The sequence below is a fragment of the Aethalodelphis obliquidens genome, unplaced genomic scaffold (genome assembly GCF_003676395.1).
Source record: "Aethalodelphis obliquidens isolate GAN/ISIS:26980383/991018 unplaced genomic scaffold, ASM367639v1 scaffold27, whole genome shotgun sequence".
Lineage (NCBI taxonomy): Eukaryota > Metazoa > Chordata > Mammalia > Artiodactyla > Delphinidae > Aethalodelphis > Aethalodelphis obliquidens.
Window position 1 is genome coordinate 16,247,022 of NW_020837971.1, and position 17,464 is coordinate 16,264,485.

Consider the following 17,464-nt stretch of genomic DNA (forward strand, 5'->3'; position numbering starts at 1 on the left):
TGTAGGGAACGGCCACAGTCTGACATGCCCAGAGCTGGCAGGTTTGTTTTGTGGGTACATGGCCCTTCTGGGGGGAGTGTGTACTTTTGGCATGGAAACTCTATGTGGACAGTTCCCATCCTCAGTGGGAAACCTCAGCAGGTCAAAACACAAGACTGCAAAAGCGGCCCCTTCTGTGGAAGGCGGCCCTCCTGAGAGACAAACCCTTGACAAACCCTCTCTAGACCCAAGCCTGTTTGCTTTCGTTTTCTCACTGACGGGAGCTTTCTCTGCCAAGCTGCCACTCAGCAACACCTCCTGTCGTCGGTCAGTGAGTGGGCCGTGTGTGTCCGCCAGGGCCAGCCCCGCACTGGAGCCAGCAGCTGTGGCGCTGAGCAGCACCCGTCAGGGCCACCGTGACTGGCGGTGAGGACTGACACAAACAAACGATGACAGAAAGCAGTGAAATGTCTGCAGGTGACCTGCGTGCTTCAAGAGGGAAGTACTGTGTGTCTCACTAGCTCAGGACAAGGTGCTCCGCAGAAGGGGGCCGTGAGGGTGGGGTGGGAGGGGAATTCAAGGAATAAAGAGCATGTAGGAGAGGACCCGAGGAAGGAGGCTCAAGCAGGTGAAGAGGGGCAACAGGGACACTCCTCCCAGAGGTAGAAGCATGTGCAAAGGTCCTGAGGATGGAAGGGGCTGGGGTCCTGTCACCTGAAAGCGCTCTGCGCTTGTGTGTGGGGATGATTCTGGAAGGCCAGCAGGCCCATCTGATTAGGATGCTGCCGTCTTCCTAAGTGCAGTGAGAAGGGGGTGTTAAGCCGGGTGGCATTCTCCACGGACAACTGGTAGCCACGGGGAATTAGACCGCAGCAGGTTAGGATTTGAGAGAAGGCGCAAGTCCAGGGTGAGAAGTGTGCTGATCCCACAGTTACTCAGGGGTGGAGCCAGCTTGCCTCGGCAGGGGCCCCACATAACGGATGGAGGTGAAGGGAGGCAGCAGGGTTACTGGTGTGAGCAGCAGGGACAGGAACACCGGGAGGAAGGGCTTGTCCCAAAGCCACCAGAGTCACCAGAGCTGGGGAGAAATGCCGGAGTAGGCCATCTGGGGGCTTTGGGGGCCTCGAGGCCTCTTCCAGGGCAGGAGCAGCCAGACACAGACCTGCATGGCGGGAGGTGGCCCCCCCTGCCCCCCAGGAGAGGAGAGGTGACAGTGACAAGGGGAAGCCTCAGTAAGTTCTCAGCCCTTCCATGACACACCCAAAGGCCACGGCAAACAGCGACCTCTCTCCACACCAACAGGGCACAATCAAACAAGGATGCCCCCAAATTTAGGGTGCCCCAGGAAGAGGAAGAGTTTAGCGTTGGGGACAGAGAAGCCACCTACTGAGAGAGGAGAGGAGAGGGCCTGGGGCTGGAGGGGGCCGGGGCAGGGGCAGGGGCTAGGGAGAGGCTCTGCTAGCCTGAGCGGGGGCGGGTGTGCTCAATCTGGCCTTCCTTGGGTTGGCTTCCTGGAGAAACCCCAGGCATGGGGACGGGCTCCCAGAGTCTGGGGGGTCCTGGCTACCGGTGTCCCAGAGGTAGAGTTCCCAGGCCGTGGGATGCCCATAGCCAGCACCGACACAGACAGCAGCTGGGACAGTGTGTGCCCCCAGTGTGTGCTCTGCCCAAGCCCCGTCCCAAGACGGCCCTGGGACCCCCAAGCTTCCCCAATGGCCCAATAGGAACAATGGAGTCCTACAGGAGGGGAGGAGAGAGAAAGAGACCAAGGCTCTGGGGACATTCGGAAACCCAAGAGGGGCAGCCTTGGATGCAGGGGTCAGCAGAGGACACTGGGGTGACATTTGCCAAATCGGCGGTGGCTGGAGACTGTCCGCCCCCCGACACAAGCCTACGCCCATCACAGACTCAGCGTCCTTTATTGCACAGCGAGACTGCGATCCTTCCCCGGTGTGGGCGCGGGTGGCGAACCCCTCGGCCAGGCCGCGGTGCGGGCGGGTAGGCCGGCTCAGCAGTCCGGCCACAGGAGGGTGAAAGCACCGCGGCTGCAGCGGAAATCCGGCTCTGGCTGCTCCGGCTTGGGCTCCACGGAGACCAGGCGCCGAGCCCCGCGCTGGGTCAGCGGGATGCAGTCGGAGACGCGGACCTCCAGGGCCCGGCCCTCCCTGAAGGACGGAGGTCAGGGTCAGGACGGGCAGGGCTCCGCAGCCCCGCAGCCACCCCCGCGCCCCGAGACTCACCCCTGGCAGTGCGCGGCCAGCACGCCCACCAGCTCCCCGACGCGGTTATCCAGTGGCGGCCGGGAGCGGTGCAGACACACCACCAGGTCGTCGTAGCCCCGCGCGTGCAGCACCACCAGCTGGTCCCGCCCGCTGGTCACGCTCAGCCCGGTCACCTGAAGGGGGCGGGGTCTCAGGGTCAGGGGCGCGGCAGGCCCTCCTCCCCAAACCTGCACCTCCACCCCACAGCCCAGCAGCACAGGCCCGCCCCCGGCACGCATCTTCCCCTCCCCAGCACCCCGCCCGCTCCCCTCGGCCTCTCCTGAGCTCCCCTCCTCTCCCCCAGGCCCCACAACCCTGCTGTCCCCTCTAGGTCCCCTTCCTCCCTCTCTGGTTCTGCCCATAAAGGCGAGGGTCGGGCAGGGCGCACCGCACATGAGGGCTTTTTGCCCTAATGGAATGTTCTAGATCTGCACAGTCTAACGTGGCACCACTGCTCACCTGTGGCTCTCCAGCACCTGAATGTGCTGGTGCCACTGCGGAGCTGAACTTTTACTTTTCTTTCCTTTTCCTTGCATTTAAATAGCCACACGGGTCATGGCCACCACACTGGATGGTCCTCCAGCCTGACAGTTACACGGACCCCCAGCCTCAGTCCCTGCCCTGGGTTGCCCCTTGGCCTGTGGGAATATGAGCTGCGGCTCCAGGGAGCAAGTGAGTCACAGAACTGGACAGAGGGGTGAAAGGCGGGGACAGGGTCCCAGGGGTGGCAGCCACACACTGCAGCCAGCTCCACGCGGTCCAGTGGCGGAGACCCCGGGGCAGGCACTGGCACAGATGTGGGGAAGAGGGGCCATTTGGCATTTCGTTCTGCCAAAGAGTGGAGCAGGAGGGGCGCGAGGAGGCTGAGGATGGGGCTCTGGGCCCCCCACCCGTGGGGCAACCGGAAGCCTCTGCAGGCTGTTCAGCAGGGGCGCATGGGGCGGGGGAGGAGTTGCCGTCCTGAGCTGATGCTGAGTTCTAGAAAGCTCCGGCCATCCCAGGTAGGCATGAGAGGAGGGGCCCGGCAGTGCCCAGCAGGACACCAGGCCAGCTAGGGCCTCACGGATGCCCCCGCCCCCGCACAGGGCTTACCACGTCCAGGGGCACGGCCCGCATCACCCGGTACTGCCGGCCCGGCTCCAGCTTGTAGAGGTGCCGGTCTGTGAGCAGAAGCGCCCGGTCCCGGCTTTTGTTGAAGCGATTCACCTGCAGGACAGGTGCTCTCAGGGTCACTTGCCTGCCCCAGGGGGCTCCCCAGCAGGTGTGGCCAGTGGCCTCGCCTCCCTGAGGCCACTCTCTCACTGACGGGGCTGGAGCTGACGACTTTTGAAGTTTCAGGGTCAGCTGTGAAACCTCTAAGCTAGGCCTGGGCCAGGGCTGCCACGGGCCTGCAGCCCTGTATCCACTGCTCACCTTTCGGACATGGCTGGAGAAGAGCACGGCCCCAAAGCCGTCCTTTTCCCGAAGCGTCTTCAGTCGCTGAGCAAACAGGCCTGAGGCTGTGGGGTTGTCTGTGGCCTGAGGACAGATGGGGGCTGCTTGGGATGGGGTCTTGGGACCATGCTTGACTGACAGCAACTCTCAGGGAATTGGCACAGTTATCCTTGACCTCAGAGAACCTCGTCAGGCCATGCGCCAGCCTCCTGGTGGGTCCACCTGCCACGCTGGCTTCCCTAAGGCCCACCGCACAGACCCCCTGCAGCCCTGAGGTTCTAGGCACACATGTCTGTGCCGTCCACACCACCCACCAGCCCAGCTCCCCACGCCAGGCCTGGGCAGGCTGAGAGATGGAAGGGGCTGGGTGGGACCTCGCTCCTCCATGCCAACCCACCCACCTGGGCAAACCTCTCGCCCCTGAGCCTTCATCCCCTGCAGAATGGGGCCAGGGGGTGGCTCACAGCACCCGTGTGGGCCAAGGGGGGCCATGGCATGGAGTCAGGGGGCTGTGCCTAAGAAGGGGGATCTGTGCCGGAGAATGGGGGGGCTGACCTGAAAACACAGGAAGGCAAGTGGGAGTAGGGCAGAGGGGGAGGTGCTGAGTAAAGCCCAGGCTAGCTGGTTCTGGGTGAAAACCCTTGAACTTCAGAGGCCAGGGGCAGGAACAGAGGGGTACAGCCCACAGGACAGCCAGGCTCAGGGAGAGGACAGCTGAGGCGGACATGGGCAAGGTTTCAGCCTTGAGCCTCTCCTTGGCACCCAGACCCCACAGCCCTGACACTTACGGAGGACAAGTAGTCCCGGGCCCAGGCCCGCCGGCAGCCCCAGTCCTGTCGCAGCTCCTGCAGGGCCGCCATGGCGGCCACCTTGGCCTTGATCTGAGCCATGTCTGAAGGGGGGATGTTCTTCACCAGCTGCCGGGCCCGCCACCTGGAGAGGGCCAGGTGGTCAGACAGACCCCTGTGCAGGCCTCACCCTTCCCTACTCCTGGTTCTGCCCCTTTTCCTGAGAACACACGTTAGTGCCTTTTCATGTCCCTTCCCCCACAGGATAAGGCCAGGCCCCTCAGCCAGGCACTAGCCACCCTCTGTGTCCCAGCCTCCCTGGTCTCAGTGGAAGGTGGCCTCTCCTGCTCTGAGCGCGCTGGTTGCCCTTCACACCTCTCCTAAAGAACTCCTACTCAGCCTTCAAAGCCCTGCTCAGTTGCAGAGTTTCCCCCACTTCTAGCTCTGACCCACCACCCTCCCTGCAAGCCTCTAGGAAGGAGATGGAGGCCTGCATCCCCTCCAGATGTCCAGAATGGTGCTGGGGACATTAGGAATCTTCCACCAGCTGTGGGGTGTGGGCAGCCAGCTGATGTGCACAGCCCCCTGTTTTCTGCTTATCCAGTGGGACCACCTGTCTCCTGGCTAGCACCAAGGGGTTCAGATGGCCCGGTCCGGGTGTTCAGTGGGCTCTAGCTGAGTGGAAAAGAGTGAGGGGCGGTGGCAGAGGGCGAGTACCTGCAGAAGAGTGCCTGGCAGATGTCCTGGAAAGGCTGCAGCACAGCAGGGGGCAGCGGCCACACAAGGTCACGGCCGTAGAGCGGGGGCTGCCGTGCAGCCTGGAATCGCCGCTGCATCTCTGCCAGGTGAGCGCGCACCTTGTGCCTCCGGAACCAGCGCATGATGGTGTAGATGGCCCTCAGTCGCCGGAAGTGCCGCCTGGCCAGCGTGCCCCGCCATGCCTGGGGGGCCAGTGGGAGGTGGTGCTCCATTAGGCCCTGCCAGGCCCCGCCTCCCTCACCTTAGGAGACCCCAAAATGGAGGGGCACCCGAGAATGTAACCATCAAAACCCAGACTGAAGATCCTACAAGGCAAGCGGCCCAGCGAACCCACAGATTAAAAGAGACTTAAGCAATGTATAGACCCTGAGTTGAACAGACTGAGGACACGACTGGGGACGTGTGGTTATTGACTGGACAGGACAGCAGCAAGTCAGTGTGAACTTTCTAAATCCTGTTTCTGTGATGCTATTAGGTCATGTTCTTAAAAAAAAACCCTGTGTGTTATAGGAGATAACAGAGGTAACAATGAAATGCAGCGTGTCGTCCTTAGTTGGATTCTGGGTTTTTAAAAGATGTAATGGGGGACTTCCCTGGTGGCGCAGGGGTTAAGAATCCGCCTGCCAATGCAGGGGACACGGGTTCGATCCCTGGGTCAAGAAGGTCCACATTCTGTGGAGCAACTAAGCCTGCGTGCCACACCTACTGAAGCCCGCGCACCTAGAGCCCGTGCTCCGCAACAAGAGAAGCCACCGTGGTGAGAAGCTCACGCACCGCAACGAAGAGTAGCCCCCGTTCACTGCAACTAGAGAAAGCCCGTGTGCAGCAAAGACCCAACACAGCCAAAAAAAAAAAAAAAAAAAAAGACTGCTCTACCATACCATTTAAAAATTAAAAAATAAAAGATGTAATGGGTCATAGTGGGACCCTTTCAGAAATTTAAATATGGCCTACATATTAGACATTCAGATGTGTAGAATATATTTTATCAGTGTTAGGTTTCTTTTTTTTTTTGGCCATGCCCTGCAGCATGCGGGATCTTAGTTCCCCCACCAGAGATGGAACCCATGCCCCCTGCAGTGGAAGCGCAGGGCCCTAACCACTGCACCGCCAGGGAACTCCCAGTGTTAGGCTTCTTGAATGTGCTAATGTCAGTGTGGTTGTAAAGGTGGATGACCTTGTTCTTAGGATATGCGTGCTGAAGGATTTAGGGGTGTCATTACTTTATATGGTTTGGGAAAAAATACAAATATATGCATATGTGAGTATCTGTATGTGCGTATGGAGAAAGAGAGATAGAGACAGAGAGACAGAGACGGGGGGGAGAGGAGAACATAATTGGAGCAATCCAGGTGAATAGTAATCATTGTACAAATCTTTCCACTTTTCTGTAGGTTTGAAATGTTAAAAATAAAAAGTTATGGGGAGAGGTGAGAGAATCCTTATCCTTTGGGAAGACATACTGAAATGATTATAAATGAAATGATTTGCTTCCGAATAACTGGGATAGAGGTGCGATGTCTACCCAAAACCACGTTGGTCATGTGACGTGGTTGACACAGGGCAGTAGCATGTGGGAATAGAGCACACCATTCTGCACGCTTTTCTCCAGGTCTGAAATCTTTCAGAATAAATGGAAGAAAAGAAGGAAAAAAGAAAGGAAGGAAGGAAGCCAGATTCCTGAGTGTCTTGTTTTGAGCACCTGGGCCTGAGGCTGGTGGCCACGGAACAGAGGGGACCCGAACAACAGCCCCACTTTTTGCTTAAGTCAGTTTCAGTGTCGGTTTGTCACCGGCGAGCGGGGGCTCCCCCGGTACTTGGAAGTGTGCCTGTGCTCCCCCCAGGTAACGCACATCCCCCCAACTCCGGGTGGTACACATCCATCTCTCCCCTCCCCCCAGGTAACGCACACAGCTCTCTCCTGCCCATCCTCCCACGCCCTCCCTGGGGGCCGTCCAGCCCCGCCGCACCTTCTGTAGCAGTAGCACGATGATGGGGATGAGACACGCGCGGCTCTGCTCCAGTGTGACCAGCGTCCGGGGCGAACGGATGAAGAGTTTGCTGTGGCCGAAGGCCACATCCCCCTGCAGCCCGTGCTGCTCCAGGAGGGCGCTCACGGCCGCCCTATCGGAGCCCAGCAGGTGGTTTGGCCACGTGTACTCACAGGTCATCTTGTACCTGTCACAGAAGGACCGGGCAGTGGGCGCCAGACCCTGTGGAGGAGTGCGGATTCGCCCCTCCTTGACTCGCCCCGCCCCCATTCCCCCCCCACCCCACCACATGCATGCAGGCTCCCGTCTTGAAGTCTGAAAAGCGCCCGCTGCTTTGGGCACCCGCGGCCCCGCTGCTGGAACCCCTCAATGACACGCCCCTGGGGGAGGGGGCCGTACCTGAGCAGGAATCGAGAATAGGGCTGGCGGGAAGCGAAGCCAGCCCTGCGGACCCTCACGTTCTCCAGCAGCCCCAGGTATGCGACCTGGTGCCGACAGTGGCCCTCGTCCAGCTTCGCGGCCACCTTGTCCTCATTGGGCTTGATGCAGCGGATGTAGAAGGGCTCCTGTGGGGACAAAGGACACTCGGAGAGGCCAGTGTCACGGCCCTACAGTCACCTGGCAGGGGCAGCAAGTGAGCTGTCTCCATCCTGCCGTCTCCATCCTCCCACGCTGCCATCTGTCCGCGTGGGGAAGAGGCTCTCAGGGGAAGGGGAGGCTGAGGGCCCAAGGGCAGGCCGAAGGCTGAGGCCAGGAGGAGACTGGGGATGAGGGGTGGTGGGCAGCATGGGACCTGGGAGCCCAGTGCTGGGTGCGGGCAGGAGGCTGGCCCAGAGCCAGGTTCCGACTGGGCAGCAAAGCCCCTTAGCCCTTCCTTTCGCTTCCCAGAGGCCCTGCTGAGTCTCTGGATATTCTGCTGTCCTTCTACTGCCCCCTCTGACTTTGGGCCCCAAGCTCTGTAAGGTGCTCGTGCCACTTTCCTGTCCCTGTGACCCCAGCTTCCAGAAGCTAACCCGTATCTGGGCAGCACCAGGGCTGGGCCAACCCAAGCTCTGAGCAAGGTCTCCCCCAGCCCATCCCCAAGAGGCAATGAGGCCAGGGGAAGGCTGCTGGGACCCCGCATTTACTCAAGCCTCGGCCTGGTCCAGGGCATCTTAACCTGTGCAGTGGCCAGTCCCTCCCTGCTGGAGGGGTTGTGGCTTGCAGCAGAGAGGAAACAGAAGGATCCAGAAGGATCCAGACTCAGAGTGGGGTTGCGGGGGTGGGGGGGGGCCCGTACCTTGGAGGCCAGGTTTTCCACCAGGGCCACCATGGAGTTCTTGAAGAGCGTGCCAGCCGTCAGGGGGCGCTTGGTCACCTCCGTGATGTCCTGCTGCCCATCTGGCCACATGGCCCGCAGGGTGGGGTCCGTGCTGTGGACACAGGCTGCATGGCCAGCCGCCCTCCAGGACAGCCCACACCCCAGCCTGGCCATTTGTAAGCTTCATGGCCTCAGCTTTGACCCTCAGGCTGTCTGTGAGGGTCAGACCGGAGTGTCTGAAGGCCCTTCCAGCCAGAGCCCCTGGGCCCTCGCCCTCTGGTGCCCACACGCATGCCCACAGAGCCTGCTCACCTGTTGTACAGCAGCCGCTTGAAGTCCTGGAAGAGGGAGTCTCTGTTCTTGTCAATGAAGCCCTCCACCGAGTACCTGGTCGGGGGGGACAGGGCCACTGAGGAGACGGGGCCCTTGGACGGCCCCCAGCATGCCCCTCCCCCTCCCCCCACCTGGTCAGCCTCTCTTCCTTCCTCCTCACGTGCTCGTCTTCCTTCCCCTGTCCTTTCTGTCTTCCCTCTCATCACATAAGCCCTCCTCCCTCCAAAGCTTCTCTCCTGAGAGATGCCAAGTGTTGCATCACTGAACCCTGGCTCTAGCACATACACGCGGTGTGACCTGACCCAGGACAGGTTACTTAAACTCTCTGTGCCTCAACAGAGACCACGAGCTCAGAACAGCACCTACTGAGTTTCCAAAAATATCCGCGATTGCAATTACGACCAGGAACTCCTGAGTCATTGGTCTATTTTGTTCCAGTGGCACCGAGAGCCTCAGATTCATCGTCTCATCCTTTGACTGTTAGAAAGCTCAGTGCTAAAACCTTGGCTTCACTTGCAGCTCCTAGAAAGGCTCAAGGCCATGGGATCTGACTTCTGGTGGCTTCGTCTTTTGGACTCTTATTTCTTCTCCTTGCGAAGGACACGTTGGACACTTGTGCCTCTCTCTGTGTCACCTCAGATCCACTTCCAGGTGAGGTGAGTGACAGGGAAATTAATAATAATCATGGCCACTCCTGGAAGACACCTGGGGCCTCGGTATTCAGTGTGTGGCCTGAGGACCCGCAGTGTCCATCTGGCCTGGGAGCTTGTTAGAGACACCGCCTCTCGCCCCTCTGCTCCTCCTTGCTGGCCTGCACCTTGATGTGCAGGCTTTGCTCAAAGCGTGACGAGAACTGGCCCTGGCCTAGAAGCAGAGGTCCACCCTGGCTGCACCTCAGAATCTCCAGCCCCTCTCCCAGAAATGGGCGTTTTTTAAAAAGCTTCCCAGAAGATTCTATGATGCAGCCAGGGCTGAGAATCGCTATCTTAAAAGCCCCATTGTATGTATGCTTTTTACTTGTGAATCTGGTGAAGGGAATATTTTCAGTGCCTTAAAAAGGGGAAGGGACCAGACGCTCAGTGGGGGGCCCTTACATGACATCCCCTGCATAGTGCTTGATCCGGAAGTCTCGGCCAAACTCCATGGTCTTGTCTGTGGGGCAGAGCTATGGGGGGGGAGGCAGGCCAGGTCAAGGCACAGAAGGTGTGGGGGGATCTGGGGGAAGGGGGGCAGTCCTGCAGAGAAGGCTGAGCCACCACCAAGGACCCCACCCCCAACCCAAGACAGGCAGCGTGGCACCTGTGGCGCCCTTTCCAGTGCTGGGACCAGCCGGGGGTGCACAGGGCGGGGGAGACCGCAGGGGCGGAGGGGCACCTGGCGGCTGGTGTAGTGCGGGTGGTGGCGGTGGTGTGTGTCCAGGGTCTGCAGGAAGATCCGGTCGGTGATGGGGCCCGCACTGCCGCAGGCCTCATCCAGCACAGCCAGGATGCCCCGGTGGGGCCGCTCCACCAGGTCCACGATGGTGGCGTTGTTGAAGTACTCCACCTGCGGGAGGGCAAACAGGGCAGCTCCCGAGCCCCGTCGCCGGCCTCGCGCCCGAGTTCCTGCCCGGCGCCCGCTCCCCCACCCCCCCCACCCCGCCCTCCTCTGCACACACCCGCCCGCCCAGCGCCATGCCTCTCCCTCCGGGCCCGCGCTGTGCAGGACGGCCCGGCACTCACGCTCTGCCAGGCGATGCCCTCCCTCTCGTACTCTTCCTGCTCCTGCTTCAGGATGAGCTGGATGAAGAGCTGCTGCAGCTTCTCGTTGCAGTAATTGATGCAGAACTGCTCGAAGCTGGGGGCGGAGGGGCCGCTGAGAGTCATGCCTCGACCGCCCACCTCAGGACTTTGACTCCACGGGGAGCGAGCGCAACAAATGGCAGGCTTCCCCGCGAACAGATCCCCAGAAGTCTGCCTGAGGGCGCTGGTGCCAGGCGTCCCAAGTGGCCTCTCTGTCGGGGAGCATCTCCCGCTCCGGGCCGCTCTTTTACCCGCCTGCCCCCAAGTCCAGCACGCATGCCCTGGAGTGGATCTGGGAGTCCCAGCGAGGGGAAGTGAGCCGAGATATCGCCTTCCCAGGCACCAGTGGACGGCGGCACAGCTGAGCCCGGCTTGAAGGCACGAGCCTGGGGCCAGGGACCGACCGGCACTGACGCCGGACCCCCTGCTCCCCAGCCCAGCCGAGCTCCCCAGGACTAAGGCGGCCTTAGAGGGTGGGCGGGGTCAGGGTGTGGTGGCAGGGCTACCCACCTGTTGACAGGGAACACCTCGAAGCCGTAGATGTCCAGCACGCCGATGACTGTGTCCTTGCCGTCGCGTCGGGGGTCCCGGTCCCGGGGTTCCATGACACGGTTGATCCGGTCCACCACCCACTCAAACAGCCGCTGGTACACTGCCTGGGAAGAGCCCAGGAGCCAGCTGCCTCTGACTGCCTCTGGCCTCGTCTCCTCCGGGAAGGCCTCCAGGTTGCCCCCCCACCTCCAGAGCACCTTGGCACAGGCGTCCCGGGCATAGCTGGCCTCGGCCGCAGTGTGGCCCTTCTCGATGAGTTCCCGGCCTCCCGAGGCCACGGTGCGAGCCAGCAGGCAGCGCAGCACCATCTCCCGGGGTGTGGCCGTCAGCTCAGCCACGTGGTCCACCAGCACCTCATCAGTCACCGCCAGGCCCCTCTGCTCCAGACTGCCCTCCTCCGGCTCCACAAACTTGATGTTTCCCTGGTGATGCGGGAACCATGAAGTCAGGCTCCGTGCCTCAGAGGAGCCTGCTGCACCCCTCTGCCCCTGGGGGGGCGGGGGGAGGCAGGGACGCGGGGTACAGTAGAGCATGGCTTCTACCACATACACAGCCAGAGAGAGAGAGGGGAGCGCTTCCTGGAGCATGCCAGAGCCTTCCCCAAGGCTTCCCACCCGAACGTCGTGTGAATGGTCCCACTGCATCCTTCTGCAGCTGGCTATGTGCTACCCATTCCTCATGCTTCCTCAGAGAGAACTAAGGCTCAGAGGCACTGAGTAACCTGCCCAAGGCCACACAGCTCTTAGGTGACGGAAGCAAAAGGCCAGTCTGCATGTGTTCAGCTTTACTGAGCCCAGACTGCCCTTGCCTGCTAAGTCTGGGCTGATCTGCCAGACAAGGACCAGGCCCATTCTGGGCACACAGGGCCCACGGCTCAGGGCCCGGCCTGTGGGAACCCACAGCCAAAGCAACTCAGCTTCAGCAGAGGGAGAAGTGGGCCAGTTACATGGCTGGTTGTCAGAGGCCAGTCTCCTCCTCCAGGGGAGGCACCCGGCCAGGGCACCACGTGGGGAAGCGGCCGCAGAGCCCACAGCCAGGCTCACCAGGTGCAGAATGGCGGCCAGGATCCGGTGCACGGAGGCCACCTCCTCAGGACTGAAGCCGATCACCCGCATGGCCTCCGTCACCGCCTGGTGGTGGCTCTTCTCGTCGCTGTCCAAGACCTGGGGGAGAAAGGTCCCAGCACCCAGTGCCACGCTGAGCCTCGACTCCTCTGTCCCAGTGAGCATGCCCACCCACTGCACCCCCATCCCGGCACTGAGCCCCGATTCCTCCAACTGAAAGCCTGCCGAGTCAGGGCCCCACCAGTCCCTCTGAACCATGCACACCGCCCTGGCCCCTGCTGAAGTCACTGGCCACTAGCACCAGGGTCCTGGGACTAAGCGTGATTAGAGCCTCGGCTCCCTGCCCCCACTCACACTGAGCCCCGCCCCCTGGCGGGTGAAATTATATAGCGCAGGGTTTCTCTGCAGGTGCAGTTCTTGCAGCTCTTTGTCCTCACAGCCCCGCAGCACCTGGAGGACCCGACACCCCTCCGTTAGGCCCCTGAGCTCCAAAGACCCCACCCACGTACGCAGGACAAACAGACGCGTCCTTCAACCATTGCTGACCCAACAAATTCATGGTGTGGGTCAGCACAGTGATGGTGTGGACACCGCCTGAGCCCAGGGAGAACCTACTTCTAGGTCAGATACTGTGTAGACACCACACCTATCCAGGGAAAGACCACTTCAGTGGTCAGACATGGTGTAGATACCACCTGAGTCCACAGAGACCCACTTCAGAGGCCAGACACATTGCAGACATTGCCTGTGTCCTGGGAGGACCTACTTCAGTGATCAGACACCATGTAGACGCTGCCAATGTCCAGGCAGACGCACTTCGGTGAGTCAGAAAGAATGTAGATACCACCCAAGTCCAAGGAGACCCGCCTCAGTGGGCCAAACATGGTGTAACCACCTGAGTCCAGGGAGACACCACCTCAGTGGGTCTAACCCAGTGTAGACACTATCAGTGTCCAGAATCCACCTCAGTGTCAGACATGGTGTGGACACTGCCCTGCCCGCGTCCAGGGGGACCCCACGTCAGAGTCAAATGAATGAGGTGTACACACAGCCACGTCCAGGGAGCTCCCACTGCAGTAGGGGCGGGGCTGGGGCGATGGCACGGAGGGAGAGGGGAGGGAAAGGGACTGTGGGTGGGGCAATCAGAAGGCCTTCCCTGCAGGTCTCCCCCTGCCTGCTTTGGCTCACCTGGTAGAAGGCATGGAAGTTCCTCTCGCCCACGTGCTGCTTGAGGACCCGAGACTGAGGAGAGAGGAGCAGCTGGACAGAGGCCTGGATGTTGGCCCCACCCCAGGGGACCTGTCCCAGAGCCCCTGGGGCAGTGCAGGTGGGGGTGGTGGCTGACCTGGCTTCAGGGGGAGCCCCGCCCAGTGAAGCTGGGACACCTGAGAAGGTAGGTTCCTGTCCCCAGGATGCCAGGCCTGGGGGGCTCGGCGTGGTGGGGCAGCTCTGCCTGGTCCCCCCAAGGGAGGCCTTTGTGCAGCCCACCTGCCCAGGGTCTCAGTGTTAAGGCCCACCTTCTCCAGCAGGTAGCTGTGGATGTGTCCCCCCACGGGGTCTCCTTTGAAGTCAAAGTTGATATCCATGTACTTGCCGAAGCGGCTGGAGTTGTGGTTGCGGTTGGTGCGAGCGTTGCCGAAGGCCTCCAGCACGCAGGTGGACTTGAGCAGCACGTCCTTGACCCTGCGGGGGGCAGAGGGGCTGAGGGGCTGTAGCGCAAAGACCTCGCGCTGGGGGCCGTGCCCAGGTCCAGCATCCCCGTCTGAGGCTTCCCCATCACAGGAGGAGAGGGAGCCTGAGGGCCTGGCCTCACCCTGCGCTGCCCCTTGCAGGCCTTTGACTCTGAGATGCTGGGAAAGGCACCTGCGGGGGCTCACGTCGGTTGTCCTGTAAAGCCTTGAGCCTTGAAAGGCATTGGCCCTGCCTTTCCAGACCAAAGCTGCAGCCCAGTGAGGAGCTGGGTCTGCACGCTCGGCGCTGCCAGCCGTGTGTGCTTGGGAACTTTCATCGCTGTTCCCACCCCACTCCTGCTCCGAACCCCACCTTATCCCACCTCAACAGGAAGAGCCGGGGCTCCCACACAGCCCCTACAAATCCCCGCTGGTGAGCAGCTGGCAGGCAGGTGGGCCCTGGGTTCCTGACCCAAACCCTGACACCCGGCCTGGCATCCTGGGCCTTCCTGACAGGCCAGCCAACCTCTCCACTTCCATCAGGTCCCGGTGAGGGCTCGGCACCCATCTGTCGGCCCTCTGCACCTCACTCCCTTCCTGTCCCTAGAGGAAGGGCACCCACGTGCTGGGCCTCGCCTCTCCTTGGGTCGAGAGGTCCGGGCTGCGGTTCACCTGGAGGCTTGCTGACAGCCACTGAACTTGGCCTGAGCCGGGCTCCATTGTGTCTCGTGCCCCCACCAGGCATGAGGCCCCTCCCCACCCCCCCCCAGCCTCACCTCTCCACCTCGGCCCTCTGGCTCGGGTTGGTGACGGCAGCGATGTACTGCATGATGTGCCTGCTGGCTTCCGTCTTCCCTGCCCCACTCTCCCCTGCCGGAAGGAAGAACAGTCAGACAATTTCTGGCTGCTTCCCCTCAACCAGCTCCCGGTGCCCATCCCCACTCCCAGGTGCTCCAGTCACCTCCCCATCATTGACAGATGAAAACACCGGGGCGCAGGGAGGCTGTGAGCCAGAGCCTGGGCCCTGGCTGCAGGGCAGGTACCTGAGATAACAATGCAGGTATCCCTGGACCGGCGCTTCATCGCCCTGTAGGCAGCGTTGGCCACAGCGTACAGGTGGGGCGGCCGCTCATAGAGCTCGCGTCCCTGGTACCTGGCGATGGCCTCGGGCCCGTACAGGGGTAGCTCCTGGTAGGGGTTCACGGACACCAGCACTTCACCGATGTACGTGTAGATGCGGCCCTTCTCGAACCTGGCACAGGCAGGGCCAGTCCTCAGTGCTCGGGGCCTCGGGGACACACACCTAGGTCCCGGGGCATTGGGCCCAGGCGGGAAGCCTTGGGGCCCTGGCCCACCCGCAGGGCTGAGAGTAGACGAGGGAGTCGGGGGGAGAGAGGGTGCCGGCTGACTTGAGCCTTCCTGGTGCCCTTTGCCGGGAGTCGCACCCCACACGAGGTGGTGGTGGGATCCAAGCTGCTCTCCACGGGGATCCTGATGTCACGGGAATCATGACTACCCACTTCATTAAGGGACTGACTTGCCCCAGGCCTCACTGGCCAAGGCAGAGCTGGCAGTGTGGGAAGCTGGGTTGAGGACCAGAGCAGATGGGGGTGGGAGGCGGAGGGAGGGGCCTCCAGCTGTTTCCGCCTCAAGACATGGGCGGGGACTCAGAAGCAGAAGCGACCCAGCCCAGCCCCACCCAGACAGCAGGGACTGGGAGGAGTGCCACCACCCTCCCCCCGGGCGCCTCCTCAGAGTTCTGGGCGCTTCCCTGCAGGAGCCTAGTCACCCGGAAGGGTGCCCGTGTGCATCATCCCTCCCTCGACCCTTCTGCCCTGGGAGGAGCCTGCTGCCCTGCAGGACCCGCCCTGCCCCTGACAGCTGGTCCCGGGTTCCTCTTCCTCAGCTGCCTCAGACGGACGCGGGAGTTCCCTGGCTTGGCTCCCTGCACACCCGGGACCTGCTGGAGACAGACTCTCCCATCTGCAAGCTGTGTGGCCCCAGGCTCGGGGTTCCATCGTTAATACAGAGATGGTAATACCTGTCTCAGAAGCTAGTTTATAGGAATGAAGTGAAATCATGCTTAGCTCTCTGCCGCCAAGAGAGCAGCTCATTTCCTGTCTGACTCTCCATCCCACAGCCCTGACCTTGGCTCAGGGCCCGCCTGTGCCTGACTTCAGCAATCGGGGGTCAGTGGGACCTGTCCCCAAGCTCTGCACAGTCACCTTCTGCTCCCCCTGGCTGTCCAGGGATGAAGCCAGCTCCTGGTGCCACGACCAACTCCTCCCTGCCCTCTGCCCTCTGGCAAATAGGGCCCCGTGTCACTTCTACCGGCCATGCCCTGAAGCACTCCACATGCCCCCCTGAGAGTGTCATCTCAGCTTGTCCACCTGTACCCCCGAGGGTGGGCCCTGACCACTTCCCTTGGAGCCCCCAGGGCCCAGCACAGCCCCACTAGGGGGATGGAGCATCCACCTGGTCCGGGGGCCTGGCACCTGCCAGGAGGAGGGGTCAGGAGGCACCTGGGCTGTGTGGGAGGCCCGGGTCTGGGAAGCCTGCTCTAGCACTGGCTGGTTGCCCTGGCCCTGAGGCGACAGTCCTTCCTGTCCCAACGTCCCCCTGCAGTCACGCAGACAGCGGGCTGGGGCTGGCGGAGACCAGCGGGAGTGGGGATGGGGAGAAGGGGAGCCCCTGCCCTAGGTCTACCTGAGCTTCAGGTTCTCCATGAAGTCTTCCATGGTCACTTGGTCCAAAAGCACAAAGTCGGGCTTGCCGCACTCAGGTCCTTCGTCCTCCATCCTGCCGGCGGGAAGCACCCAGGCCAGGTTGCCCCGACCTTCCTGTGCAGAGCAGCTCAAGGGAGGGGTGCTCTCGCACAGGCCCAGCCCTCCCTCCCGCAGCCAGTGTGGTGAAGTAGGAAGTGGGTTCTTGTGGCCCCAGGGAGGGTTTGCCCTCCCTGGCTGCCGTCCCCTCCCAAGGGGCTCTGAGCCGTGCTTCCTGGTTCCCCTCAGGGCGTGCCTCACGGTGGAAACTCCGACCCTCTATGATCTCACCCTCGCCCCAAGCAGCCGCGTTTCTGCGGTCCCCAGCCCTGCTGCATCCAGGCCACGGGTGGGCCCCTGAGCAGGGTTTTCTTGACGTGGCGGTGGCCGCAAACGCCGTCAGCTCTCAGACCTCAGCACTAGGCGGATTTTCGGGTAGGTACATTGCACCTCGACAAAAGGCGAACAAATGCCGACACCCAGGCCTTTGGGGCAGGAGCCTAGGCAGTACTCCTTCCAAGTGTGACCACGCTGCGATGTGAACCACAAAGCCAGCTTCCAGGCTTAGCCCGCCACAGCCACGGGGCTGGTGGTCTGGGTTCGTCATGCCGAGACCCAGTCTTGCCACTGGTCCAGGCTTCCGGATGTTTCCCAAAAGGGTCCTTTGTGTCCTCGGGGCCCGCCTGCCTGTCCCTCTAGTAGTGAGACCCAGAAGCTGCGCCAGGAGCCCTCCTGTCCCACCTTGGTCCTCATCTCCCAGAGGTGTGGCCTCACTCCTCTCCGTGGAGCA

General features: G+C 61.7%; 1 protein-coding gene across 2 annotated transcripts; it reads right to left on the bottom strand.

Moving 5' to 3' along the window:
* Positions 1-1,879: 1,879 nt before the first annotated feature.
* On the bottom strand, positions 1,880-16,802 carry MYO1G (myosin IG). 2 transcript variants are annotated; one of them, XM_027124046.1, is made up of 22 exons: positions 16,619-16,801; positions 14,956-15,164; positions 14,689-14,782; positions 13,760-13,925; positions 13,431-13,484; positions 12,597-12,692; positions 12,222-12,341; positions 11,376-11,600; positions 11,137-11,282; positions 10,567-10,681; positions 10,220-10,390; positions 9,940-10,010; positions 8,825-8,899; positions 8,492-8,624; positions 7,612-7,778; positions 7,192-7,399; positions 5,180-5,403; positions 4,463-4,607; positions 3,654-3,758; positions 3,333-3,446; positions 2,220-2,374; positions 1,880-2,144 (listed from the first exon to the last, which is right to left on the bottom strand). In XM_027124046.1, exons 1-22 carry the CDS (start codon positions 16,708-16,710, stop codon positions 1,988-1,990), a joined length of 3,042 nt encoding a protein of 1,013 aa, XP_026979847.1. In that variant the 5' UTR covers positions 16,711-16,801; the 3' UTR covers positions 1,880-1,987. The 2 variants fall into 2 exon arrangements, with proteins under 2 accessions (XP_026979847.1, XP_026979848.1); XM_027124047.1 differs by lacking the exons at positions 1,880-2,144; positions 2,220-2,374; positions 3,333-3,446; ... (2 more) ...; positions 5,180-5,403; positions 7,192-7,399 and having other exon boundaries at positions 7,631-7,778; positions 8,492-8,619; positions 16,619-16,802.
* Between the last annotated feature and the right edge of the window lie 662 nt (positions 16,803-17,464).